Source organism: Ascaphus truei, chromosome 22, assembly GCF_040206685.1.
Source record: "Ascaphus truei isolate aAscTru1 chromosome 22, aAscTru1.hap1, whole genome shotgun sequence".
Lineage (NCBI taxonomy): Eukaryota > Metazoa > Chordata > Amphibia > Anura > Ascaphidae > Ascaphus > Ascaphus truei.
Window position 1 is genome coordinate 10,891,101 of NC_134504.1, and position 27,767 is coordinate 10,918,867.

At 46.9% G+C, this 27,767-nt stretch overlaps 1 protein-coding gene across 1 annotated transcript; it reads right to left on the reverse strand.

Moving 5' to 3' along the window:
• Positions 1-4,415: 4,415 nt before the first annotated feature.
• NOL11 (nucleolar protein 11) lies at positions 4,416-25,114 on the reverse strand. The gene is made up of 18 exons (XM_075579963.1): positions 24,945-25,114; positions 23,699-23,812; positions 22,933-22,989; positions 22,226-22,374; positions 21,036-21,093; positions 19,985-20,129; positions 18,885-19,064; positions 18,570-18,646; positions 17,211-17,334; positions 16,760-16,848; positions 14,446-14,517; positions 13,612-13,796; positions 12,656-12,781; positions 11,077-11,307; positions 9,942-10,020; positions 9,039-9,131; positions 7,407-7,514; positions 4,416-5,149 (listed from the first exon to the last, which is right to left on the reverse strand). Exons 1-18 carry the CDS (start codon positions 25,089-25,091, stop codon positions 5,036-5,038), a joined length of 2,148 nt encoding a protein of 715 aa, XP_075436078.1. The 5' UTR covers positions 25,092-25,114; the 3' UTR covers positions 4,416-5,035.
• Positions 25,115-27,767: the final 2,653 nt, after the last annotated feature.

Consider the following 27,767-nt stretch of genomic DNA (forward strand, 5'->3'; position numbering starts at 1 on the left):
GTTATTTTATTTTTTAATTGTTGTGCTGCTGCAATTATACCATATTTTTTTATTGATAGGGAATCCGTGAATATTTGTCATTATTACCCTGCAATTTTCGTAACATGTATTCAAATATATCCAAAATACCATTAGGTGACACCTACAATTTGCAGCATTTATTCTGCTCCTTTGAAGAATTAAAATACATATAACAGGCGCTGCAATCAAGTTTATTTAGTGTTATTTCTTGCCCTAAAGCCCTTCAATTCCGAACCCTTTATAAAAATGGAGGCATCAAAGTATGTATTTTTGTTTCCATGGAAACACATCCAAAATGGTTTAAAATAAAATAAATATTCTGGCATCATGCCACGTGTCCGCCTGTCCCAGCTGGTTTAGGTAATCTTTTTACAGTGAGAGGTTTCCTATTTTAATGGAACATCTTCATTGTTACATCAGCATTCTTTTTAACTCAGGGGTCCTCAACTCCAGTCCTCAAGGCCCTCCAACAGGTCAGGTTTTCAGGATATCCCGGCTTCAGTCAATGTCTGCACCACTGATTGAGCCACCTGTGCTGAAGCCGGGATATCCTGAAAACCTGACCTGTTTGAGGGTGCCACCCCCCCCACCCCCCCCCCCCCAAACCCAACCGCCAGGTCTCAAGTGATCATTAGTTTTGTCCACACCCTCTAGACCAGCGGTGCGCAAACAGGGGGGGGCGCTAGATTTTTTTTGAAGGGGCGCGGGCGGTTGCAGAGGCCCCGAGCTCTTCCCCCAGGCATTTAAATGAAATGCCTGGGGAGGCGTGAGGCCTCTGTAACCTAATTACCGGGATTCAGCAGGAATGTTGTGCCGCGTCGCCATGGCAACGGGGTCGTGTGACGTCACAACCGACGCCGGTGTAACAGTGAAAGGCCTCGTTCAGGGCGCCTGCTTCGCTGCATGTGTGCGCGCTTACACTTTCGAAACAATGTATTTAAAGTTAATATCGGTTGTCAGGGTAGCAGCTGCGCTGTCGCCGAAGTACGGAGTTGACGCTGGCTACAGTTTCAATAAACAACTCAAGTTGTTTTTTTTTTAAGCTGCAGCAGCGTCACTGGGACCTCGGCAGCCAATGAAATCATTCTTGAGAATGGTTTCAACAGTGCAACACCGACCCCTAACCTCAGTTCTGCCGCCCCGCCTCCCGAAAGCTTGAAAAGGTCTGCTGGGGATGATGTGCACACGTCACCCAGCAGACTGTCGCGCCCTCCACCTCCTGTTTCTGGCACCCCGAACTCGAGCTGCAGGAGCAGGCAGGGGTGGGGGCGCGCAGCTCAAAAAGTTTGCGCTCCCCTGCTCTAGAGACAAAAAATGGCCTCGTGACCAAAAGGTGCGAACTCATCGAGACCACATTTGCGACCACGCTGCTACATTTGTTAACAGTGGCACAACAAAAATTACATATTGTCGTGGAATTCGTGTTTTGAAGAGGCTTGTGCCTAGTCCCTATGGAAGCAGAAGGGTTAAAAGTCCCTTACCCATGTGAGAAGCCGCCTTACCCTATGGCAGGGCGGCCAACTCCAGTCCTCAAGGGCCACCAACAGGTCAGCTTTTTAAGGATACCCCTGCTTCAGCACAGGTGGCTCAGTTCTGACTGAGCCACCTGCGCTGAAGCAGGGATATCCTTAAAACCAAACCTTGAGGACTGCAGTTGGCCACTCCTTGAACATGAACAAGCGCCTACATCTGGAGATTTCTACGAAGAGACTTTGAATGAGCAACAAATGTTTATTCCCAGGGGAATGAAGCTGCAGCCCCAATCTCACAGATAGTAGGGAGGAAAAAAGGTAAAAATGTATATATAGTTTCCTTGGTCCTTCCGAATGAAACGTCACACCATCCTGCAATTTCCACTTTCCACGACCTTAAAAACCATGTTCACAGTGAGGCTGCGGCCAGGCTGGAGCGGGCGCGCTGGTGCTCTGCTCGGCCGAGCGATTCGTGGCCTGCTAGGTGCGCGCTCGTCTGGTGGCGCGACCACGATGTCACGGAGCTGGGTTCGCCCTCATTGGGGCGAACCGCTCACGTGACGCGCCAGCGAGCAGCAAAATCAAATTTGCTTGCTTCTGCAAGCAGCTAAGCGCCGAGCAGGAGCTCGCTCACGCTGGCCACACACATAGCGGGCAATGTGTTTCATCGCAGCCAGCGTGAGCGCACCCGCCCGCTCAGTGCCACCCTGGCCGAGGCCTAAACGGCTCAATGCCGCCATCCGCTCGCCTTCAAGATTTGTTTTAATCATTAGGTCATAACCAGATTAGTATTTACTCAGTATGGATATTCAGGGGAACGGGCTATGCCGTTTGGTTTCACACGGCTGGGGGGTTATATTTTTAATGTGAAAGGCAAAACATGAAAATAAGACAAGAAAATTTAGAGGATCTGGGGAATTGGCAACCAGGGAAAAATGGGGAATTGTACTGGCGATAGACTGCGACACCGTGTGCTCATTTGCATGTCATCTCCCAGAATCCCTGGCAGCAGGGGAAGCATTGTATTCTGAGATAATGGGGAAAAGCAGGGATGCAGACCTGTGAATCTGCTCACAAGTGATATTATTTTATTTACTGCACACTGGAGTGTTTTTGCCACTCCCCCCATAACTTGCACAACGTGTGATTTTTGGTGCACTGCAAGTATGGAGGTTATTTATGCACAAGTTATTGCAGTGCAGAATCATAATGCAGCAGACTAATAATCAGGAGAGATGTTATTTCGATAGCGTACGCGTGCTAGATAATACATGGTCTTAGCTCCCACGAACTACACGTAGTATTCTGATTAAAGGCAATAGCGGGAGATGGAATGGGTTTTACAGCGCATCCAACAATCACAAAATATTGTGTGTAGGTTTTCGGAATGTTCAAAGGCAGCGGTGCACAAACTGGGGGGCGCTGTGGTTATAGAGGTCCCGCGCTCTCCCCCTCCCCCCCCAGGCAATTAAATGCCGGGGGACCACGCGAGGCCTCTATAATACACTTACCTTCCAGCGACGTGTCGTCCTGGTAACCCGGCGTCAAATACCATGGCAACGTGACGTCACATGACCCCGCACGTCATTTGACGCCTGGGTGGAGCGGTCAGTGGGGGGGGGGGGGGGAGGAGGGTGGGAGGTGCCGAGGAGAGCAGACGGGGTTCCGCACGGGGAAAAGTTTGCGCGCCCCTGCTCTAAGGCGACAGCCCCAGTCACTGCGTGCGCACGCGGCGGAACAGCACGTGCACGTTTAAGTCGCGATCTGCGTTGCTAGGGTCGCGAGTCAGAGCAGAGGGAAGCAAAGAAAATATTTTTTTGTGGTCGCACGGTCGTGACTTCACCTGGCTGGTTCGCCCTCATCGGCTGAACCACTGCGGTGGGGTAGCCCGCGCTAGGCCGCCGCGCTAAAAGACAAATATCTTGTCGGTACCTTGCGTGCGTCGCGGGGATCAGGCCTTAGGCGACACCATCTACTCCAGGCCTGCACAACTCCAGTCCTCGAGGGCCGCAAACAGGCCAGGTTTTCAGGATATCCCTACTTCAGCACAGCTGGCTCAATTAGAGGCTCAGTCAAATTGAGCCACTAATTGAGCCAGCTGTGCTGAAGTAGGGATATCCTGAAAACCTGGCCTGTTTGCGGCCCTCAAGGACTGGAGTTGTGCAGGCCTGATTCTACTCCAAACCAGACACTATTTGAATCCGTTTTATTCCCCCCCCCCCCATTTGAGTTGCACTTTTCACCAGCGCAGCAAAAACAGGTTATTGGAAAGGGTACCAATTGGAGATGTATGTATTAGCAATCCTTTGGTGCTGGATTTATTGTGGAGCAGTCTGGACTTCAGCTGCTTGTGACTTTCAATCTTTATTCATTAGAAATATAATTATTTGATCAAGTGTTCGGTTATTTCAGCCTTGCCAAAAGGCATTTTAATATCTAATTATATTGAAAGTTGTGTTGAACATATCAATTATTCTCTGTTCTTTTCCATTGCACCCCTAGTGCCACTAATACAAGGGCAATTTTCTTCTTGTCTATTGAAAAGGGTCTGCGTTCTGTTTAAAAAGTGTTAACGTTTGTCAAGTGGAAAGTAATACATTTTACCAACATAAGGTTGATAAAAGGTTCTTTTGACAGTACATCCGACACATTTGGTATAAAAGACTTTAAAGCAACCAGATATTGTCCTGTACAACAAGAACTCCGCAACAGAACTATTCACAGTAATGATGAAGCTCATTTACATCTCTGGCAGTTCTCCAAACATTCTCCCATAATCCCACAGTACTCAGTGACGCAAAAGGTAACTCCCAACCTGTCCATTTGCATGTCATTACCCAGCGTCCCTGGCTGCAGTGGGAATACTGTAGGCTGTGTAATTATGGGGTAAGGCATGTTTAGAGGCTATGTCCGAGACGTGACGATGCTCAAAAATTATCTTTATTATTGATCTGCCTTTTTTTTTGTACACACCATAACTTGTTTGAGTAATTATTTCATCTCGTGTCAGAATCTTATACTTTTATCTTACCCATACATACTCCTAGTCTGCTACAGCAATATGTTTTGCCCATCTCTGCCCCACCGGTTAAGAAATGCAGCTCAAGACGGATCAGTATCCTCAAATGTAGGACGCGAGTGGTTATCTTATACCAATCAATAACAAAAAGGGGTTTCCCGATCTCCTGGTGCAGAAACACTACCAGAAAACAATGTCACTCTATTTAAAACATGTATTTCTGGTCAGGTTGAGAAGAAAAAAAAAAAAAGACCCCACAGCTAATGTCAATAATATGAAATTAGAAGTTTGACCAACATAGTTTAAGGCTTGTTAAAATCCAACATTTAAACATGTTTGTTTGATTCTCTTTGTCCACACGTGACATGTCTGTATTCAAGGACGTACGGAGGAAGCAGGGTGCAGTCGATGAAACAGAACGTCCCAGAGGAGCCGATGATGGCACTATAAATACGACAAGTTTATGGGTTCTCAACTGGAAACAGGAGGGCGTTCGATTAAAAGAAGCTCAACTTCAGGTTCGTTAGAACAGCTCCAGAACTTCGATGGAATATCGGCCACAGTCTCTCCTTTTGTTTTTTCTCTGTAGTTCTGATAAACTCCCTTCGATCTTGTTGAGTTCGGAATAAAACTTCATCTTGTTGAGCGAAGAGAAGGAAAAATAAATATAAAAAAATAAACGAGTGGACAGTAAAATAAAAAGATAAAAGTGCGTTGCATAAGCTGTACGTTTATATGGTCGGTGATGGAGCACATTAATTATATAGCAATCATGATGCAGTGCAGAACTTTGTAACCAATGGCCCGCTTGATAAAGAATTATTCACTCAAACGAGCCATGCATTTAATAGCTCTTGAGAGAATCGGCAAATGCACCTGTGTTCGCACCTGCAATCATTACTGACTTCCTACTACTGTATCTATATGGGAAGCTGCAGTGACACAGTGAAGAAAAAATGTGCCTCTCCTCGTCCTACTATTCCCCCCACTTACTTTGAAAGCTTATCTTCTACGGCAGGGGTGCTGAACTCCTCAAGCCTCCCCAACAGGTCAGGTTGTCAGGATATTGTGTTGTATGTCTTTATTTATATAGCGCCATTAATGTACATAGCGCTTCACAGCGGTAATACACGTGACAATCATATAAATAACAAATAGTACAAATAACAGATCACGGGAATAAGTGCTTCAGATATAAACGTAACATTCAGGAAGAGGAGTCCCTGGTCCGTGGAGCTTACAATCTAATTGGTGTGTAGGAGGAACATACAGAGACAGGAGGGGGGTATTTTGGCAAGTGCTTCTGCAAGGGGCCAAGCTTTATGTATCTAGTAATATTTACGGAGCTATTCATATGCTTCTTTAAGCAGGTGTGTCTTAGGCCCGGGCCATAGAGGGGGGGAGCCGGGCTGAACCGCGCGGATGCTGAGGCTCGCCTGCAGAAGCTGTGCGATTCCACGCACATACAGGCGAGCCAGCGTCCGCGATCGGAGGTGGGGAGAGAATGAGGGAGGCGGGGCAGAGACGTCGCTGGGCCAATCGCCCGCGACGCACTGACGTCGACGTCATGGCGCCGACGTCACGGCGCCGTGACGTTGACGCAGCCCCACTCTCATAGGAGGTTTTCAGCCGACAGCGCGCTGAAAAACAGCTTGGCACTCGGCTGAAAACTCCAAAGCCTCCGCACGCCTGCGGACGCTCGCGCGAGCCCCCTCTCAAGGCATCCTCATTGAAGATGCAGGGGCTTAGCGCTGAGCGTCCGCACGCCTCAGCACGGCCTATCCTTGTATGGACTCGGCCTTAAGGTGGGTCGAGAGGGTGCCAGTCTGGTATTGAGGGGAAGGGCATTCCAGAGGTGCGGGGCAGTCAGTGAGAAAGGTTTAAGGCGGGAGAGGGCTTTAGATACAAAGGGGGTAGAAAGAAGACATCCTTGAGCAGAACGCAAGAGCCGGGATGGTGCATAGCGAGAAATTAGGGCTGAGATGTAAGGAGGGGCAGAAGAGTGTAAAGCTTTAAAAGCGTGGAGAATTTAATGTGTGATACAGGATTTGATAGGAAGCCAGGAGAGGGATTTCAGCAGGGGAGACGCCGAGACAGATTTAGGAAAGAGTAGAGTGATTCTGGCAGAAGCTTTTAGGATACATTGTAGGGGAGACAGGTGAGAGGCAGGGAGGCCGGACAGCAGGAGGTTACAGTAATCGAGACGGGAGAGAATGAGGGCCTGAGTCAGAGTTTTAGCAGTCGAGCAACAGAGGAAAGGGCGTATCTTAGTTATATTGCGGAGGAAAAAGCGACAGGTTTTAGAAATGTTTTGAATGTGAGGGGCGAATGTGAGAGAGGAGTCGAGTGTGACCCTTAGGCAGCGTGCTTGGGCTACTGGGTGAATGATAGCACTTCCACCAGTAATGTGGAAGGAGGTAGTAGGGCCAGGTTTGGGAGGAAGTACGAGGAGCTCTGTTTTTGTCACGTTAAGTTTCAGTCGGCGGAGGGCCATCCAGGATGATATCGCAGAGAGACATTCAGAAACTTTGGTCTGTACAGCAGGTGTAAGGTATGGGGTGGAAAAGTACATTTGTGTGGATATCCCTGCTTCTGCACAGGTGGCTCAATCAGTCCCAGCAACCTTCGACTGAGCCTCTGATTGAGCCACCTGTGCTGAAGCTGGGATATCCTGAAAACCTAGCCTGTTGCGGGGGCTTGCTTTCTGATATGTCTGCAACAGGTATTCGTAAGTGTTTCTGCCCCATCGCTGTTGCATAGGACAGAAGTACTTCTCGCATGGAAGCCTCTTTTGCAAATGTTCTTTTCATGCACCTGCCTCAATTGGCCTCAGACCGAGAACGCACCTAGCCCGGTCCCAGAACCTTCCGCAGTGAGCCGTTATATACACACACCTGGCTTTTCACAAACTTCTGCAAATTGCACAAGAGTCTCTTCGCTTCCGGCAACATCACCACCACGGTGAAATGGGAATCCAAAACCAGGCTCATCCAGTCCATAATCTGAGGATAGCCAGCACGTTTACATTAGGGTAAATCACAGATACAAAAATGTATTAAGAGAAGGTTGAAAAGGTATCAAATCCTCTCTATTAAGAGGGGAAGTCTACCCCTGCTCAGGCCAGGTGTTACTTAAACGTACAAAAAAGGGCAAAAGGTGCAGCGACACGTCTGGTACAGGAGTGCTCAACTCCTGTCTCGAGAGAGACAGGCACACAGAGAGAGACAGAGAGAGAGACAGAGAGAGAGACAGAGAGAGAGACAGAGAGAGAGACAGAGAGAGAGACAGAGAGAGAGACAGAGAGAGAGACAGAGAGAGAGACAGAGAGAGAGACATAGACAGAGACAGGCGCATAGAGAGAGACAGGCACACAGACAGAGAGAGAGACAGAGAGAGAGACAGAGAGAGAGACAGAGAGAGAGAGACAGAGAGAGAGAGACAGAGAGAGAGACAGAGAGAGAGAGAGGCACATAGACAGAGACAGAGACAGGCGCATAGAGAGAGACAGGCACACAGACAGAGAGAGAGACAGGCACACAGACAGAGAGAGAGACAGAGAGAGAGACAGAGAGAGAGACAGAGAGAGAGACAGAGAGAGAGACAGAGAGAGAGACAGAGAGACAGGCACACAGACAGAGAGAGAGACAGAGAGAGAGACAGAGAGAGAGACAGGCACACAGACAGAGAGAGAGACAGAGAGAGAGACAGAGAGAGAGACAGAGAGAGAGACAGACAGAGGCTGAGTCGATAGAAGGCACGTCCGTGCTGAGCTGTGCGGACGCTCCGCGCTGAGCCCCGGCATCCTCCATGAGGATGTCTTTAGAGGGGGCTCACGTGAGCGTCCGCAGGCGTGCGGAGGCTTTGGAGTTTTCAGCCGACAGCCAAACTGTTTTTCAGAGCGCTGTCGGCTGAAAACATCCAATCAGCGCAGAGCAGCATCATCGTCACGGCGCCGTGACGTCGCGGGCGATTGGCCCAGCGACGTCACTGCCCCGCCTCCCTCAGTCTCCCCCGCCTCCCGATCGCGCCCGCTGGCTCGCCTGCGTGGGCATGAAATCGCGCAGATTTCAGCAGGCGAGCCTCAGCGTCAGCACGCCTCAGCCCTGCTACCCCCTCTATGGCCCCAGCCAGAGAGAGAGACAGAGAGACAGGCAGACAGAGAGAGAGAGACAGGCAGAGAAAGACAGAGAGAGAGAGACAGGCAGAGAGAGAGAGAGACAGGTAGACAGAGAGAGACAGGTAGACAGAGAGAGACAGGTAGACAGAGAGACAGGTAGACAGAGAGAGACAGAGAGAGACAGAGACACAGAGAGAGAGACAGAGACACAGAGAGAGAGAGACAGAGAGAGAGAGAGACAGGCAGAGAGACAGGCAAAGAGACAGGCACACAGAGAGAGACAGAGAGACAGGCACACAGAGAGAGACAGAGAGACAGGCACACAGAGAGAGACAGAGACAGGCACACAGAGAGAGACAGAGACAGGCACACAGAGAGACAGTATAGTTTATGCTAACTGCTGTGTTACCTGGTTGATGGTTGGAACATGCTTTCCTGGAAGGTTTATGGTCACATTATCACTGCACTTCACGTACAGGTACTGCAAGTACTTGAGGAACAACTGGGTACAAAGAGAACAAGCATTAAACCTCAACAAAATACAAATGCACTTTCTACTTTTTGATAGCGTGAGGCCTATAGTAATACTAAGTACATCGCGTCAGGCCTATACTAATACTATGCTCATCAGGGCTCTTCAACTAGCGTCCTGCCTCCCAAACGCGGCCCGTGAAATGCTTCACCCCTTATGCTCTTTGCTCCTGCCAATCTCGGCGTAGGCAGTTACGGGCACTTTACACACCGAAGCTCACGTTTATATTACAGCAATGTAAATATATATGGTAGGTGGTATAAATGCTGTCAAAACATTGAAACGTTGGCAAGCCTTTAATTGCATCTAACATGGCATTACAATAAGCTTGTCGCCCTTCTACGCCTAAATGTTTTCTTATCTGGACCTTCTGAGGAACTGGTTGAAGAGCCCCGATATACGTACCGTCAGAACCGGGTCATGTACACAGCGCCTGTATCATACTACACTACATGTTTGAGTGGATTTTAATTTGTCAATTCTACTTGATTAATCTCAGTCAGATTATTTGATATATATTTAAGCATTCAACACTTCTTTCCCTGACTAATAACACAGCTGCTCCGTGTTTGGCCTATAAGAGCTAAATCAATGCCATGCTTTGTGAACACTTCTCTTAAATCCCCAGTGGTGCTTCCATACCAAGCTACCAAGTCCCCCTTCCCCAATGCAACCGTCGCTGCCAGGGACGCGCCCGCCATGCACTGTGCAAAGGGGGCGCGCTACCAACAGAGGGAGGAACAGAGGAAGGCGTTTGAATTTGGGGCAAGGAATACTTACTATCACTTGATCAGCAGACAGATCTTTCAGATGAGGCAAAAGGAAAGTCTCGCTGTACGCTGAAATGAGGATAGAGTTTCTGTGCAGATATTAAGGAAATGCAACAAGAAATGCTAGTCGCCAGCCCTTTTATCCGCGGTACTCAATTTTCCAAGTGTAGCTGTCCATGAAATGTCTGTGAGTTGACTGTATAAGCGCTGTTCATTTCATGTAACCGTGTATTGTTATAACTCTCTGCCCAGGACATACTTGACAACGAGAGGTAACTCAATGTATTACTTCCTGGTAACACATTTTATAAATAGAATGTATTCAATATCCTTAACAATCCTTATATGAATCTTAGGCCTTGCCCCCGCTGCCTACTACAGCGTCCGCCGCACGCACGAGAGCCCTCCTCTCAACGGCGCCGGGCCCGCTGCGAGGGGGGGCCGCAGCGCTCGGACGAGAGTTGCTCCTGCTCTCAATAGAATTGAGAGCAGGACTCGCGTCGAGCGATACGGCACGCCCCCCGGCGGTTCAGCCAATGAGGGCGAACCTGCCGGGTGACGTCATGGCCGCACCCCCGTCACGCCCTCCCCGGTCTTTCTTGAGCTGCAGACCGGGGAATCGGCTGAACGCGCCGCCAATATCGCCGGGCGCGCGTTACAGCGGAGAGACCGGGGCCTTATCCTTAGAATATAGATGGAAATAATATTTTCATTGTGTGTACACACACACACACACACACACACACACACACACACACACACACACACACACACACACACACACACACACACACACACACACACACACACACACACACACACACACACACACACACACACACACAGCGTCTAGATGCAAAATCACAATACAGTGCATGGATATGGCATATGCATCTATATCTGTAGTGCTATAGCGCCATTCATGTACACAGCGCTGCCCTGCAGTAATACACGGGACATAATAATATAATACATCATGGGAATAAGTGCTTCAGACATATTAGGAAGAGGAGTCCCTGCCCAGCAGAGCTTACAATCATGAGGAGCAGATGGATTATTGGACAGATGAATTGCAACACTAATAGCCGGAATACACACATTATTTTGGAAGGCATTGCAAGAATGAGAAGCGGTGTGAAGGATACAGAAGGGCGGCTCTTTTGATGCTGACCGGAGACATCGGCTTTTCTGTGTCCGGTGAAGACTTCTCTACCATCTGAACATCACAACTATCTTCCTCCAACGTAACCGGGCTGAAGCCGTTCTGTATCACGGCCGCCTTCTCTTCAGGCGCTTTGCAAGGCTCTGCCACGTCAATATAACAGAGGACAGACTCCAGGTCCAGGGGGGCGTCTGTCAGGCTGTCTTCGCTGACGCTGGGAAGTAAAACCAAGCATGAAAACAAGAACTCTTGCATTCACTTCATTACAAAGACGATTAAGGATAGATTTGATAAAGTTTGTTTTATTTTTGGTATATTTTACACTTCCCTCTGGCTATATCATTGACCTTTAGGAGGTAAACATAAATTGGCTACTATTGCCAGAGATTTGTAAATACCTGCAACGAGAGCATATTAGTGGGGTTCTTTTTGACCCATCTTTTGGGTCTTTTCTGTGTGCTAGACGCGGTATTCACCTAAACCTCAATTGTCGATAACATTGGTCCTATTTGGATTATTTGACCAATAAAAACAAGTTACATAATGGCTTGTATAAATATATCTCTACATAAAAACAGAAAAAGGGACCCCTTTTGTTTTTCATCATCTCATATTTCTCGCTTAATCCCCATGAAAATGTGCACTATTTAGGTCTATGTAGATTAACACTACATAAGAAGCACAATATAGACATGTGCTGATGTTAAGCAAGTTGATGTCACTGTATTTTGTCAACTAGATATACTGTGGGAGGTTCAGTTTCATTAAACAAGTGTTTTTCCTTCGTAACTCATAGAAGGTGTTATGATCTAATTTGAAAACACTAAAATTGCTATAAAGCAGGCCTGCACAACTCCAGTCCTCGAGGGGCCGCAAACAGGCCAGGTTTTCAGGATATCCCTAAATCAGCACAGCTGGCTCAGTCATACTGAGCCCCTAATTGAGCCAGCTGTGCTGAAGTAGGGATATCCTAAAAACCCGGCCTGTTTGCGGCCCTCGAGGGCTAGAGTTGTGCAGGCCTGCTATAAAGTTTGCTTCATAGCTATAAAAATTGCGATATAGTTCAAAATGTCCACCCGCTGAAACATGCGCCCCGCACACGAGAACGCCACCGTCTGCATAACCGATAACGCGCTGACCCAGCTGCTACCGCTCATGAACGACACGTTGTTTTACGCGTTAGGGTTTTCAGTGATCATAGCAACCGCCCTTTATCAGGAAACATTTGAGGTCAGCGTTTTGCACCATAATTCTTGCTCTGTCTCCAGCACTTAACGCGCTTCTCTTCGTCGCTAAACACCATGTTGTAACTATGCTCTTGATGAGGTCAAGTCCAAATATTCACCAATTCCAAATATTTATTAGATGATCAAATCGTTCTTAAAATGTAATAATCTACCTTGACAGCCTTAGAATTGCTCTTGAAAACGTTAGTGATTTTTCTGTAAAATATGCCAAAAGTTGCGCCATGTCATTAATATACTGCGAGGCACTGCGGCAGAGAAGTGGTTGAAACATGACGCCAACGAATCCTCCGTGTAGGATGCCCAGACTGGACTCACCTTAAGAAGATCTTTAAACAAGCACAGATGACGGCCTCAGGGACATCAGGAAAATGCTGCAGGATGAGCTGTAATAAGTAGGCGTCAGGCTTCCCCAAAGCGAAGGTCACTAAATCTGGGCATAAACTGAAAGACGAAGAAAAGCAGGTCAAGCCAAACTGCAAACGCACTGCAGAGGTGGTTTCTTTACAGAGGACAGAAAGAAGAGTGGGGATATCAAGGGTCTTAAAAGTGCAGGGGGGGGGGGGGAAGGAGAACTATTCATCCCACGGGCAGGACAAAGGACTCGGGGTCATCCCTTAAGGTTGGAGGAAAGGAGATTTCACCAGCAACAAAGGAAAGTGTTCTTTACAGTAAGGGCAGTCACAATGTGGGATTCATTACCCATGGAGACTGTGATGGCAGATACAATGGATTTGTTAAAAAAAAAAAAATTGGCATACAGGGATATACCAAATAAGTAAACATGGGAAGGCCCTACATTTCATGACCAGCGCACTAGTAATTCTAATAGGAGAAACCACGGAACAGACGGCACTCCGGAATTTTGGGGAAACGGTGTCAAAATGTAACAGAGGAAGATCAACGCCTTGGTTCTACTTTGGACCTTTACCAAGATAAAAGGTCCAAAGTAGGACCGAGAACGTTGATCTTCTGCTACTCAATTTCTACACCGTTTCCCCAAGTACCCCCACCACCCCCCCGTTCTTTGGTTTCTATATGGAGTCTGCATACAGTTGGCTGGATGTGCACCGTGGCAGTTATTGTAACAGCGCCATAGCTGCGTGTCTACATGCAACTATATCCTCCACTCGTCCAACTACTAGAATGACTGCTCACGCTACGAGTAGGACATGTGAGGTGAGGGCGAGTGGATGGTATAGAGTTGCTTAGTACTATTATACATCGGTTAGCGGTTAATGGTTGGCAATGGGGGGGGGGGGAATATTCCTTACCTATAGGACAATCTATTGGTCTTTATGAGCTGCGCCAGGGCACCGCGCGGGTGAAACGTGGGATCAGCCCGGCACCTGCTCACCACGCCCATGGTTATTCTTCCAATGGTAATTTGAAAGTCTGGCAATTCCGTGTCCACCGCAACTCGCTGAAGAAACTCTTGTATTTCACTAGGGGTAGAATTCTGTAAACAAGAAGACGCAGATGCTGTGTGGGACGCGAAAAATACTCGGCACCCGCCAGAATTTAGAAAACAAACTATGTAAAAAGGCCGTCACATGCAGGGTTTTGAAGGACCGGAGAGTTTTTCATTATCAACCAGATAAGTCGATGGAATTCTCTTTTGTTTGTAATTTTAGAGATTCTGACTTCTCAGACTATTTAAAATATACATAAACGGCCGTTTCAGAAACACACCCAACATCGTGAATCATTTTTCTACCTGAACAGACGGCTGCGATATTGCGAGACGGATACAAGCGGATCGCACACGGGCAGCACGTCGGCATTTCTTTGCGATACTTGCCGTGCTTTTCACCGTCAAAGTTAGGCGTCATAAAATTTGAGAAACGGCAAAGCATGCGTTTAATGAAAGCGTCAGTGTTACATGGACGCCCTTCATCAGCCCTGCTCTACTCCAACATACGTTGTCAAGTGGGAGATGGGAGTCCACGCTGAATAGGGCTGATATTTGGCAGTGAGGACCTCCCGTGTCCTATAGGTAGAGATCCTGCGTAAAGCTCAGTTTCTCGGCCCCGAGGGCGGGTTCCAAGAGCTGGGCCCTGGACGTAGAAAGGCTGTTACACATACAAAATAAACGTCCTTTTACACACCTTGATATCCGTGATGAGAAGTGGGGCGTCTCGGCTGAGCGCTGTATTTTCTTTGTTCTTCGTCTGTCGCGTCTGAAGAGTACAAAAAAAAAATGTAAAAACAACCGTAAAGTCAATATTTAAGTACATCAGGATTTAAAGTGGCTGGGTTATACTAGGCTTGGAGCAAGGGGGTCTGCAAAGCAGAACCTCGTTGATTTCAGCACCAGGGTCCTTCCTGCTTCCTGAGATACTTCCATGTGGAGGGGATGCTGGCAGCAGCACAGAAAAAGGTCTGTTTAAAGGCCCTGCGCGGCCAATAGGAAGCCGTGATGTCATTCCCAAGTGGCTTCCTATTGGCCTGCGTGCTCGAGGGCATTTAAACAAGTGAGACACCGGCAGCACTCTCAGATGCAAGTATCTCGGGGGGCAGGGGGACCCCGGAGCTGAAATTAACACGCTTCCGTTCCGCAGACCCCGTGATTTCTACCTAGGAGGGTAAATACAATTTTTTTTTTAAAAATAAGACAAAACCAATGTTGGTTGGGCAAATAAAAGAAAACGGAATCGGTGCAACAGCTAAACAATAAAACCATTTTGCTGGCAAACAAGACAGCTCAGTATTTGTGTCAACACCTTAATACAGGGGGTGCTCAACTCCAATCCTCAAGGCCCCGCAACAGGTCAGATTTTCAGAATATCCCTGCTTCAGCACAGGTGGCTCAATCAGCCACTACTTTTAGCAGTCTTCGACTGAGCCTCCCGAGCTAAAGACAGAGAGTTGAGCCCCCCTGCCCTAATATACAACAATAATGCAGCATATTATTTATTTATTTATAAAATATTTTACCAGGAAGTAATACATAGAATATGTAGGCCAACGCTATTTAGCACAGACATCCTCAGGCACCTCACACTGGCTGATTTCTTCCCGCCGAGTATCGAGGTGTAGAACAGAGCGGGACGCCGGATAAAGACCCCCCCCATTTAATCAGTCCTGCTTTGGACATGTCGACACCTTTACTGCCTCTGGTATCAAAAGGGTTACTTCTATGGTGACCCAACTACTGCTCCAGCCATAAAATCAAGCCTCCGTTCTTATGCCTAACTTTATACATATCCTGCCTAAATATGGTATGCAACAAAAGACAGGGGAGCCCAATGCTACATCCAATTGATAAAACATATGGTAATAAGCAGTGTTCGACAAACCTATACATTTACACGCCCCGGGCGAGTGGATTTAACATCGTGGCAAGCTCCTGTTGGCCCAAGCACCACACGTGTGGTACTAGGTGGCGAGTAGATTTTTTTGTTCGGCGAGTAGATTTTTTGGTCATTTGTCGACCACTGGTAATAAGTATAAAGTTAAATACTTCAATAATAATATTTCCTTGGTTATTTAGTTAAACCCTTTGGCCAAAGCATCATAAGCCTGCATACCAACGTCAAGGCATAACCAAATTTGCAGGTCCTAACACTACACTGTGAGCCCTTCCCTTTTACCTCTGTATGAGGGGGAACAACCACAGTGAGTCCTGTCCAGACAGCATAATGAGAACAACTCCCAAGTTAAAAAGGTGTGGAGGGGCGAGCTCTGGGAGGAGGGGCCACTTACCCCCAAACAACTGTTACCAGTTAGAAATTGAATTAACACACACATTCCCAGTAAGCTCAAACCCCAATACCCACCACATATCTCACACACAGACACACTGGGTATTGGGGTTTGAGCTTACTGGGAACGTGTGCGTTGTGTGTTAACAAGTCTGGTATGAACTGCATTTACTTCCTTTGAATCATGTTCTGGACAAGAGGATGAAGAAATAATGCAGTCATTTCCATATCACAGCGACTGAAGTGCTTATCTCGCATGCTGTATGCACAGGCGGTCCTCTGCTATCCGTCTGATTCCGTCCCGCAAACCACCGTCGGATTGCGAATCCAATGTTAATCCGCAGCGGTGAGCGCCGGACAGTCTGTTCCGACGGCGGATAATGCGTTCAGCGGAATGCATTACCTGGCGCCGGATGATGGACCGCCGGACAGCGAGGGCCGCCTGTACAGAATGTAGAACTCCTGTTACAACCCCAGAATAACTGAAGCATGTTCACTTTGGGAACACTTTCTGCGCTACGCCCATCCCTGCCCAAAATGAATGTAGCGCGTCACAGCAGTAACACACGTGTGAAAGTAGGAGACCTAATACGCGCTTCAAACACCAAAATACACATTACGAAAAGGAGTCGCCGCAACGCAGAGCTTGCAATCGAGTGATGTATATAGCAAAGTGCACTGCAGCCGCAGGGTAACCAGTGAGCCGTAGATAACTTACACTTCTTTTGGAACCAGCGTCCGATTGCTTTGCTTCTGGTTCATCACCTACTAACATGTCCCAATTTACAACCGATACATTTTCTGGGACTGAAAGACAAAAAGAAACACAGCTCAGCGAGTCTTATTTTAGGCAACAGAGCTTCTCTAATACACGCTACGCACATCCGTTAAAATGTACATGGGGTATGTATTGGAAGCCCAGGTCAGACATTGAAAGATCATACAGCCGCTTGTACAAAACATGTGCAGACGGATCAGGTTTCCTTGGACGCACAGCCCGGCGGCCTCAAGGCACAGGTCAGATTTTTCAGGATATCCCTGCGTCAGCAAAAAGGTGGCACAATCAGTGGCTCTGCCGGGGCAGCGATATCCCCAATACCTGGCCTGCAGGTGGTCTGGAGTCGGCCACCCCCGCTTCAGGCCGTCAACAGCTGCTCGCAAAGTCATACCCGAGTTTTGGAGGTTTCTGCACTTCCCAAGAGCGGACGCCAAACAAGACGTTTCGCAGCGATACGGCACCACCGCCATGGTCTTCCCGTGCGGCAAATACAGCTTATCTCCGTGGTGCCAAAGCTGCAAAACACAAAAATGTACAACCCCGGGGTAACACGGAGAACTTCAGGTACGGACAGGGATCACCTCAGTTCTCAAGGTCAACTCCTCCCCTAAAGATAGAGCAACTTCAGTTTCAAAGCAATATGGAAGACCGTACATATTACCTGCGCTGCTCCCTTATATGAAGTACGCTGCGGGTAAAAGGATTGGCCGTACATATATGGAAAACAAACAGACCCTGCGCTCCTACCAATTGGCTAAAATATACTAGTGACGTGTTTACATTTTGAACCAAAGTCTGTGACAAAGGAATCATACTTTGATCAAAAGATGCAACCAAATGACTCCTTTGTCGCACAGACTTGGGTTTTAAATATAAACATGTCACTAGTACATTTTATCCCAGTTGGTAGAGCTCAGGATCTGGTCTTTGTTTTCCACAAAGCAATATGGAAATGACTTTATATATTATCATTGGTAAATATACCAAGTTAATTTATATAGCATGTACTATACATTTTACAGAAATACACTGATGTTAAAGCTGCAGTTCAGTCAATATCCTGCATGTGTGTTTTTTTTAATAAATCAGTTCTGTAGTAAGAAAAAATACTTTTAGCATTTTCTGTTTTAAAAAACAACAACTTTGAAAGACCAATTTTCTTGTATTCTATTTTAACAGCCATTTGCTAAGGCACTGCCCCTTCATGTCCTGTCAAGCCCTGGCACACCCCTTTGTCAGCCCTGCCCTCCCACTAGCACATGTCAGTGCAGGAGTGCTCATGAATATTCATGAGCTTCCACTGAGTGACAGAAGCAGAAGAAAAACATATGCCATATCTAATGATGTCACCAAATTTCGCCGATCAATACATGGAGAACAAATTGACCGGCAGCTATACAGTTCTTTAGGTAATTAGAGATTGCACACATGAAACTACTGAATTAAAAAAAAAAAAGACTGAACTGAAGCTTTAAGGAAGATGTTAAAGAAATGACACATGGAAGGAGCCGGTCTGTCCACCTGCCTGAATTACAATGCAACTATAGATCGTTCTCTGCCACGTGTTCTTGGCTTCTCTTAGGCTGGTGTTATATATGTGACGTTATATTAAACCGATGTTCCATTCCCCTTTAACAACCAGCAGAGCTGGCATAGAACACACACTTCAAAAAGGGGAAAAAATCATACACGTCGTGTCACCGTTTTCTCAAGGTTTTATTAGCAGTAACAGAACGTAATATATTTTTACCTGTGCACTAGTCTTCTGGGATAAATCTTTCGTAGCTTGTAACGTCTGAAACTTGGTATTCCATATACAAAGGCAGTCTGCAGGAAACAGGAGACATACACCAATCAACACAAAGAATTCATTCTTAAGTGCATGGAGGCGTTATACTTTCTCGAAACTGCATTCGCTGGCAGAACTACTTCTGGGAACATCATGTGAGAAGCTAAAACAAAAAGAAATCACGCAGCCGAGATATTGTTGAACCCTCGTGGAAAGCAACACCCCACAAAAAAAGAAATAGTAGGCGATGGAAAAAACGATGTTTTCGCAAATTACCCTTTTTCGTCGAAGGCGATGCCGCCAGAACGGCTATGTGGGCCTCGTCAAGTATGGCGACAGCACCGACGTCTGTGGGCTCCGGCAGCTGAAGCAGCAGTGACATGGGCAAGAGTCCCTCTGATTCCTGATCGGACTGAACGAGTGGCACGAAGACCTGGCACACATGCCCGTTAGAGCCTGGAGGAAGAGAAGAGACATTATGTACAGGGGAATGCAGAAAGGAGGTGGCAAATAAAGTAGGTTCCTACATTATGTGAAGGGTTACCAATGTCATTTATTAGAATGAATTCTGTTTTATTCAATCGAACATGTTAACCCCTGCTTTCCTGTCTTCACTCAACTATATCTGTTATTTGGGGGGTGGGGGTGTAGTGTGTGTGGAGGGTGTGTGGAGGGGGTATAGTGTGCGTGTGTGTGTGTGGAGGGGGTGTAGTCTGCGTGTGTATGGGGAGGGTGTGTAGTGTGTGTGTATGGGGAGGGTGTGTAGTGTGTGTGTGTGTGGAGGGGGTGTAGTGTGTGTGTGTGGGGAGGGGGTGTAGTGTGTGTGGAGGGGGTGTGTGGTATGTGTGTGGTGAGGGGGTGTAGTGTGTGTATGTGGGGAGGGGGTGTAGTGTGTGTATGTGGGGAGGGGGTGTAGTGTGTGTATGTGGGGAGGGGGTGTAGTGTGTGTGGGGAGGGGGTGTAGTGTGTGTGGGGAGGGGGTGTAGTGTGTCTCACATTGTGTCATGCGCACTCAGATTTCAGATGCCTTTTAGTGAACACTGCATAGAATATACATACACATGTGCGCGCCACACACACACACACACACACACACACACACACACACACACACACACACACACACACACACACTTTTCCAAGTGCATGGAGGTCACAAACATCTAAAAAATAACTAGTGTAGCCCTAAAACTTAATTTGTACCATTTACCAAGCAAATCAAATCATGTTACCAACCCACACACCATCTTTTCTCCAAGAGCAAAGCTACTAAGCCATTGTAATCTGCAAATCCATACTTCTTTAATGCAGCAATTACAGAAATATATAAGTGGATTAATTGGACATGATGTATGCTAGCTGATAAAGTTACTTACATAAAATAAGTAGCGTGAACACTTTGTTATTCAGCGACCCGGAGAAATGTAACACGCGGGAATCCTCCGTGTACCGTTTGAGTTTATACCTCAGGAGAAGAATCCGGGGGCTGAACTTCCAAACACACACAAAACAATCCCGGCCCTGAAAAGTGGAGAGAGAGAGAGAGAGAGGCTGGAATTCCTTATAGTAATAATGCAATAGTAATAAATCTATGTATGTCTTTGTATTTATGTGTATGTATGTATGTAATGTCTTTATTTATATAGCGCAATTAAAGCTGCAGTTCAGGCAATATCCTGCATGTGTATTTTTTTTAATAAATCAGTTCTGTAGTAAGAAAAAATACTTTTAGCATTTTCTGTTTTAAAAAACAACAACTTTGAAAGACCAATTTTCTTGTATTCTATTTTAACAAGCATGCTTGTTCCTATAGCAACGATTTACATTCCCCATATTTAAAGATGTCGCCAAACTTTGCCGATCAATAGACGGAGAACGAATTGACCGGCAGCTATGCAGTTTTTTTTAGGTAATTAGAGATTGCCCACATGAAACTATTGAAGAAAAAAAAAAAAAAGACTAAACTGCAGCTTTAATGTACACAGTGCTTCACAGCAGTAATACACGTGACAATCATATAAATAACAAATAATACAAATTACACACAATGGGAATAAGCGCTTCAGACCTAAAAGTAACATTTAGGAAAAGGAGTCCCTGCTCCGAAGAGCTTACACTCTAATTGGTAAGTAAGAAGAACGTACAGAGACAGTAGGTGGGTGTTCTGGTAAGTGCGTCTGCAAGGGTCCAGGGTTTATGTATGAAGTGTTTAGTATCAACGGAGCTACTTATATGCTTCGTTAAGCAGGTGTGTTTTAAGGTGGGTCTTAAAGGTGGATAGAGAGGGTGCTAGTTGGATATTAGGGGAAGGGCATTCCAGAGGTGTGGGCAGTCAGTGAGAAAGGTTTAAGGCAGGAAGAGGGCTTTAGATACAAAAGGGTTCGAGAGAAGACATCCTTGAGCAGAAATGCGAGTGCCATCTCTTACCTTCTCTGTAATATACACCAATACGGACTGTCCTGCTTCCACAAACATCTTTGACCATCTATAAATAAAAATAAATATTTGGAAAGACTAAGAGCTCAATTCAAAAATATAAAACGTGTGTCACGGATTCAAAGGAAAGGATCTCACTCAACGTCTCATTTCAGTGGCACCTGAAAGCCATTTAAATTCTGCACTTATAGGAAACATAAGCATTGGAGAGCATCGGTTAAAGGAGCAATCCAAGCAATAGCCTACGTGTGTTTTTTTTAAATATATAAGCAACGTTTATTACCAGTATGGACCTTGCTGCTTATAAACCAGCATCTTCTATGTCCCTCCATAAAATTACAATTCACAAAACACGATGATGAATGGCAGATATAAGGGAGCACGGAATCCTTGACATATTTAAATTGGAAGCACAAGTGTAATAAATCTGCAACAAAACTGATACCAATTAAAAAGAGGCCATCCAAGCAGCTTAAATTAAAATAATATTTTGTTTTTGTTTTAATATACGCAGCCTTTGATTGTATTTATTTAAAACGAATTACCTTAATTGCCGACCGATTAATTCTCCTGTAATCCATCAAAGATCCTGCTTCCCGGGGTTCACTAAATGGCTGCCTTTCAGTTTGAAAATCAATCCTTCAGCAGCTACAATGTATTCTTATATTACTAAGGTAACATTGTCTATTGTTACAGTTTGCAGCTCAAACTGCTGGGAATATTGGCAACAAATGATCCCAAACCGGAAAGTGTTACAAAGATCTTGCTGGGGAGGTGGCTAAAGCCTGCTATAGAAATCAAAGGATGCTCAGTATATTAAAACTAATAAAAAATGGCATTAAGCGCTGGAAAAAAAAAAAAAAATTAATAAAGAAGTAGCAAGTATCTAATACTATAGAACTGATTTATTTTAAACACACATGTAGGATATTGTGCGGGTTGCTCCATAAGGCAGGAAATTAATTTTATGAACCACGTTTCATTGTCTTTTTTTCATCCTCATCTCAAATTGAATTTCTTGGGCTCTGGGAACGAGACGGGGCCTGAACCTCAAGGGTCCCTGGAGTGACAAACCTGAACAGAATATAGTTACCTACTGTCTTCAACTAAGGATGATTTGAGCTGCATTGAAAAGCATGAAGACTACACAGGCAGATGAGCACCAGACACAGGTAGCTTACCGAATCCGCTCTTCTCCCGATAGAATGGTTTCAATTTCCTGTTGTGGATCTGCCAGCAACGCGTCCAAGAACAGCACAGCCCCTCCTTTGAACACTACAAGTGGCTCAGTGTCAGGGCACGTATGGACACGGTATACGTCTGCTGAGAGCTGTAGATTAGAACACGGAAAAAAAAATGGGTGTAAGAAAAAATAAACAGCATTCCAGTGATTACACACAAGAAACCAGGGCGTTTTATTCATTTACAGAATATTTTTCATTCAACAATAATGGCCGTTGTAGTATTTTGCTCTCTGAACTTATGTCAGATCAATAAGTGACATCATTGCGCCCCAGAGCAGGGGAACTCAACTCCAGTCCACAAGCCTCCAACAGGTCAGCTTTTCAGGATATCCCCGCTTCAGCACAGAAGGCTCAGAACACCGTACGTTCCTGAAAAAAATCCCTTGGGGGCCGGTAGCCGTGCCAGGTAAAAAGAGAAAACCTCCCCCCTCACCCCCCCTCACCCAAAGCTAGAGGATTCCAAGCCTGGTGAACAAAAACCCTTTGCAGCTCGGGAACCAGACGGGCCCCAGATTAGCATAACACCCACCAAGGAAGTCTGCAGGTGGGACTGCTGCTTTAACGGCAACCATATAACTGCCAGAGTGTGCAATGAAGACCACCCGCAGAAAAATGAGGTAACAAAATAACAAATAAAAACTTACTGTTGCTTTAAACACTTTATCCAAATTTACATCGTCATCTTTCCATATCCTCAAAACCTGAAACAAGACATTTATTTTATGCAGGAAACAGGTACTACAGGCGTACCCCGCATTAACATACGCAATGGGACTGGAGCATGTATGTAAAGCGAAAATGTACTTAAAGTGAAGCCCTACCTTTTCACCACTTATCGATGCATGTACTGTACTGCAATCGTCAGTCTCCCTGCTTGCTCACAGCTTCGGTACAAGTAGGGAGCCGGTATTGCTGTTCAGGACGTGCTGACAGGCGCATGCGTGAGCTGCCGTTTGCCTATTGAGCAATATGTACTTACTCGCGAGTGTATTTAAAGTGAGTGTCCTTAAACTGGGGTATGCTTGTATATGAATATACTATGCAATTAACATGACATTCGTTTACAGTAGAATCAGTGGCGTTCTGAATAGTAATATTACATGCAACCGTGACGTTAACCACTTGTGTCCAGTTAAAAAATAAATAAAAAAATCCACGATTTTTTTTTTAATCCAGAAAGTTCCTAGTAACCAAAAGGTACCTTATTAACCACTTCACCGCCACACGTTACAAAGAAATGACCACAAAAAAACAAACACATTTTGATATCACCTATACCAAGTGTGCTCTGCCCCTACCGAGAAAGTACCACCCAATAAGAAGGGATTTGTGCTATAACTCCCCTTTTATAAACACAGAGTCGCAAAGGCATCAACCAGAGATGCAGAAATCCAGACGCAAGCATCTTACCGTGTCATCGTGGACCACGATATATTCTCCAGTCTCGTGATTGCATACAGCAGGACTGGTGATGTTCTGGCCTTGTTTCACTGTCCAGCTGCCGAGAGGCTTTTGATCCGATACCTAAAGAAAATAAATGTTAGATCTAGAATCAGAACCACATCATGTAACGATGTATCACAGCATCTGTAGGTTGCAGATATCGATCACGGACAAAAGAATTGTAGCATCTCTATTGGGCTAGGGAAGAGCAGTGTGGGTATCAATTATCAACAAAGACAGGGGGGTTGCAGACTGGGGGGCGCGCGGCGCTTACAGAGGCCCTGCGTTCTGTCCCACAACCTTTATATAAAATATGGGGGGCGCGCGGCGCTTACAGAGGCCCTGCGTTCTTTCCCACCTTTAAATAAAATACGGGGGGAGCGCGCGAGTCCTCTATGTCTCTTAACTGCTCTCCGGCTTCTGGCAATGCGTCACCATGACAACGTGACTTCAAATGGCAACGCGTTGCTATGTTACATGACGTGACGTGATCGATGCCAGAGAAATAGTAAGGGGGTGGGGGGGTGTTCTCCTCTTATACTGACGTGGGGGGGGGGGAAGTTTTCCTCTTATACTTATGCAGACACACTTACCAGAACTCCCTCCTACTGTCTCTGTACGTTCTCCCTACCTACCAATTCGATTGTAAGCTCCTCGGAGCAGGGACTCCTCTACCTTAATGTTACTTTTATGTCTGAAGCACTTATTCCCATGCTCTGTTATTTATATTATCTGTTATTTATGATTACAACATGTATCACTACTGTGAAGCGCTATATAAATAAAGACATACAATACTGACGTGTGTGGGGGGAGGGGGGGAGTTCTCCTCTTATACTGACGTGTGTGTGGGGGGGGGAGAGTTCACTTATACTGACGTGTGTGTGTGTGTGTGTGTGTGTGTGTGTGTGTGTGTGTGTGTGTGTGTGTGTGTGTGGGGGAGTTCTCCTCTTATACTGACGTGTGTGTGGGGGGGAGTTCTCTTATACTGACGTGTGTGTGGGGGGGAGTTCTCTTATACTGACGTGTGTGGGGGGGGGGAAGTTCTCTTATACTGACGTGTGTGTGTGTGGGGGGGGAATTCTCTTATACTGACGTGTGGGGAAGGGGGGTCTCTCCTTATACTGACATGGGGGGGGCTCCTGGTATAAGGACACCCTCCCCCACACACACGTGGGTCCTCACCAACACTCCCGCCCCCCCTCCCCCGTACCTTGTACAGCGTGACAGCCCTGCGAGTATCCGTCACCAGCACCCTATCCGGCTCCCCGCCGGCTTCCACCCCCAGCAGCCCCTCGGGGCGGCCCCCGGCACCGGGCAGCAGTGCGCACAACGTGAACCCCTCACTGAGCGCGGCCATCTTGGAGGAGGAGGCGGCGTCTCTCTCGCAGAGACGTCACGAAGAGGCGAGGAAGAGGGATGGTTAGCGCCGCAGGCGCAGCGTCACCTGGCGGCCCGGAGGACCAGCGACAGTGTATGGGCTGGTCTCCCAATATAGCTTTGTATTGATGTCTTTATTCATCACCCAGGTCAACAAAGTAACAGAAACAGATTCATGTAATGAGTAATGTGTCAAGGAATAAGCCAGTTTGCCTGATGAATGGAATGAGCTGTGGCAAGGACTTGTCCTGGAGCAGTAGTTTGGTAGCATTGGGCACACACACCCCTCTCTGCCATCATGTCTTTCTCCCTCTGTGCCCCCCTCCCCACATGTCTGTCTACCCCTCTGTGTACCCCATGTCTGTCTCTCCCTCTGTGTCCCCCCATGTCTGTCTCTCCCTCTGTGCCCCCCCATGTCTGTCTCTCCCTCTGTGCCCCCCCATGTCTGTCTCTCCCTCTGTGCCTTCCATGTCTGTCTCTCCCTCTGTGCCCCCCCATGTCTGTCTCTCTCTCTGTGCCTTCCATGTCTGTCTCTCCCTCTGTGCTCCCCCATGTCTGTCTTTCCCTCTGTGCTCCCCCATGTCTGTCTCCCTCTGTGCTCCCCCATGGCTGCCTGTCCCTCTGTGCCCCCCAATGTCTGTCTCTCCTTGCCCCCCAATGTCTGTCTCTCCTTGCCGCCCCATGTCTGCCTCTCCATCTGTGCTCCCCCATGTCTGTCTCTCCCCCTGTGCCCCCCCCCATGTCTGTCTCTCCCTCTGTGCCTCTCCATGTCTGTCTCTCCCTCTGCCCCCCCCCCACTTCTGTCTCTCCCTCTGGGCCGCCCATGTCTGTCTCTCCCTCTGTGCCCCCCCCCCCCGTGTCTGACTCTTCCTCTGTTCCCGCTCCCCCCATGTCTCTCTCACTCTGTGCCCCCAAGTCTGACTCTTCCTCTGTGCCTCTCCATGTCTGTCTCTCCCTCTGGGCCCCCCCACTTCTGTCTCTCTCTCTCTGTGCCCCCATGTCTGTCTCTCCCTCTGGGCCCCCCATGTCTGTCTCTCCCTCTGTGCCCCCCCCGTGTCTGTCTCTCCCTCTGTGCCCCCCCCGTGTCTGTCTCTCCCTCTGTGCCCCCCCCGTGTCTCTCTCCCTCTGTGCCCCCCCCTGTGTCTCTCTCCCTCTGTGCCCCCCCGTGTCTCTCTCCCTCTGTGCCCCCCCGTGTCTCTCTCCCTCTGTGCCCCCCCGTGTCTCTCTCCCTCTGTGCCCCCCCGTGTCTGTCTCTCCCTCTGTGCCCCCCCCATGTCTGTCTCTCCCTCTGTGCCCCCCCCCATGTCTGTCTCTCCCTCTGTGCCCCCAGATGTCCCCCATAAGTAATAAAACAAAGGTTAATAATGATTAAAAATGGGGTTTTTGGGAAGTTAGATGTGCATTGATCCTGTGGTTATGTTCAGCACGCTGCCTGTTACAGAATTCCTTACTAATATCTATATCAGCGGGGCGCGAGATTGTCTGCGGGGAGCGCGGGGTTTTACAGAGGCCCTGCGCGCTTCCCGAAGGCACTTAAACTAAGATCCGGGGAAGTGGTGAAGGCCTCTGTAACTTCACTTACCTTGGCTCCGGAATCACGTCGCCATGGCAACGCGCGAGGTCATGTGACATCACGTTACCAATGCCAAGGCCGAAAAAGATTGCGCTCCCCTGATCTATATTATCAAAGGACAGGATTGTAACTACTTTACCACCAGCCAGGACACACAAGAGGCACTTTACTTGTTACCTGTTGTAATAGCAATCCAAGCAATATCCTACGTGTAGTATTAGATAATACTTACTGCATTTTTTAAATGTATTATTCAACTCTAAATGCCATTTTAATGGGGATTAATATACTGAGCATCCTGTGATTTCTATAGCAGGGTTTATCCCACTTCCCCAGCAGTGCAAGATATTTGCAACACTTTCCTGTTTGTGATCATTTGTTTGCCAATGTTCCCAGCAGTTTGAGCTGCAAACTGTAACAATAGGTAATGTTACCTTAGTAACTTACGGATACATTGTAGCTGTTGAATTACACTGACTGAAGAATTAATTTGAAACTGAAAGGCGGCCATTTAGTGAACCCTGGGAAGCAGGATCTTTGCTGATCGATCACGGGAGAATTAATTGATCAGCAGTTTAGGTAATTAGTTTTCAACAAAGGTAATCAAAGGCTGCATATATTAACACAACATTTTATATATATATATATATATATATATATATATATATATATATATATATATATATATATGTATATAATCAAAAAATAAATAGATGATACCGTTCTGTGGCTAACGAAATGCTTTTATTTGTGCGAGCTTTCGAGATACACTGATCTCTTCTTCCGGCGATGTTACAATGAATGAAGCAAGCAAAAGCTATACTATAAACAGTGTCTATTGGAATGTTATCTGTGCTGGTCCTTCCCCCGGTGTGGATGTGTTTTATGGCTGGAGGTGTCAAAAGGTTCCTGAAAGCAAGTGATGAAAGAGTGTGTATGTGTATCAGTGTGAATTAACATGAATGGAGAGCCCACAGTATATACAGTGCTTTACACAAGGTGTGTGTGGAGTGGGAGCGGATATACATGGTGTGGGTGGGTGTGGAAATGTGAGCGTTAGTAGCATAACTAAAAGTGTGTGTG

What these genes read in the sequence shown, in the direction of transcription:
- NOL11 (XM_075579963.1), bottom strand. Translation starts at nt 25,091, where the DNA reads ATGGCCGCGCTCAGTGAGGGGTTCACGTTGTGCGCACTGCTGCCCGGT. An exon ending in ATAAAGTGTTTAAAGCAACA is followed by an intron (nt 22,375 to 22,932) that starts GTAAGTTTTTAT and finishes TCTAATCTACAG; the next exon opens with CTCTCAGCAGACGTATACCG. An exon ending in ACCAATAGATTGTCCTATAG is followed by an intron (nt 12,782 to 13,611) that starts GTAAGGAATATT and finishes TTCGTCTTTCAG; the next exon opens with TTTATGCCCAGATTTAGTGA.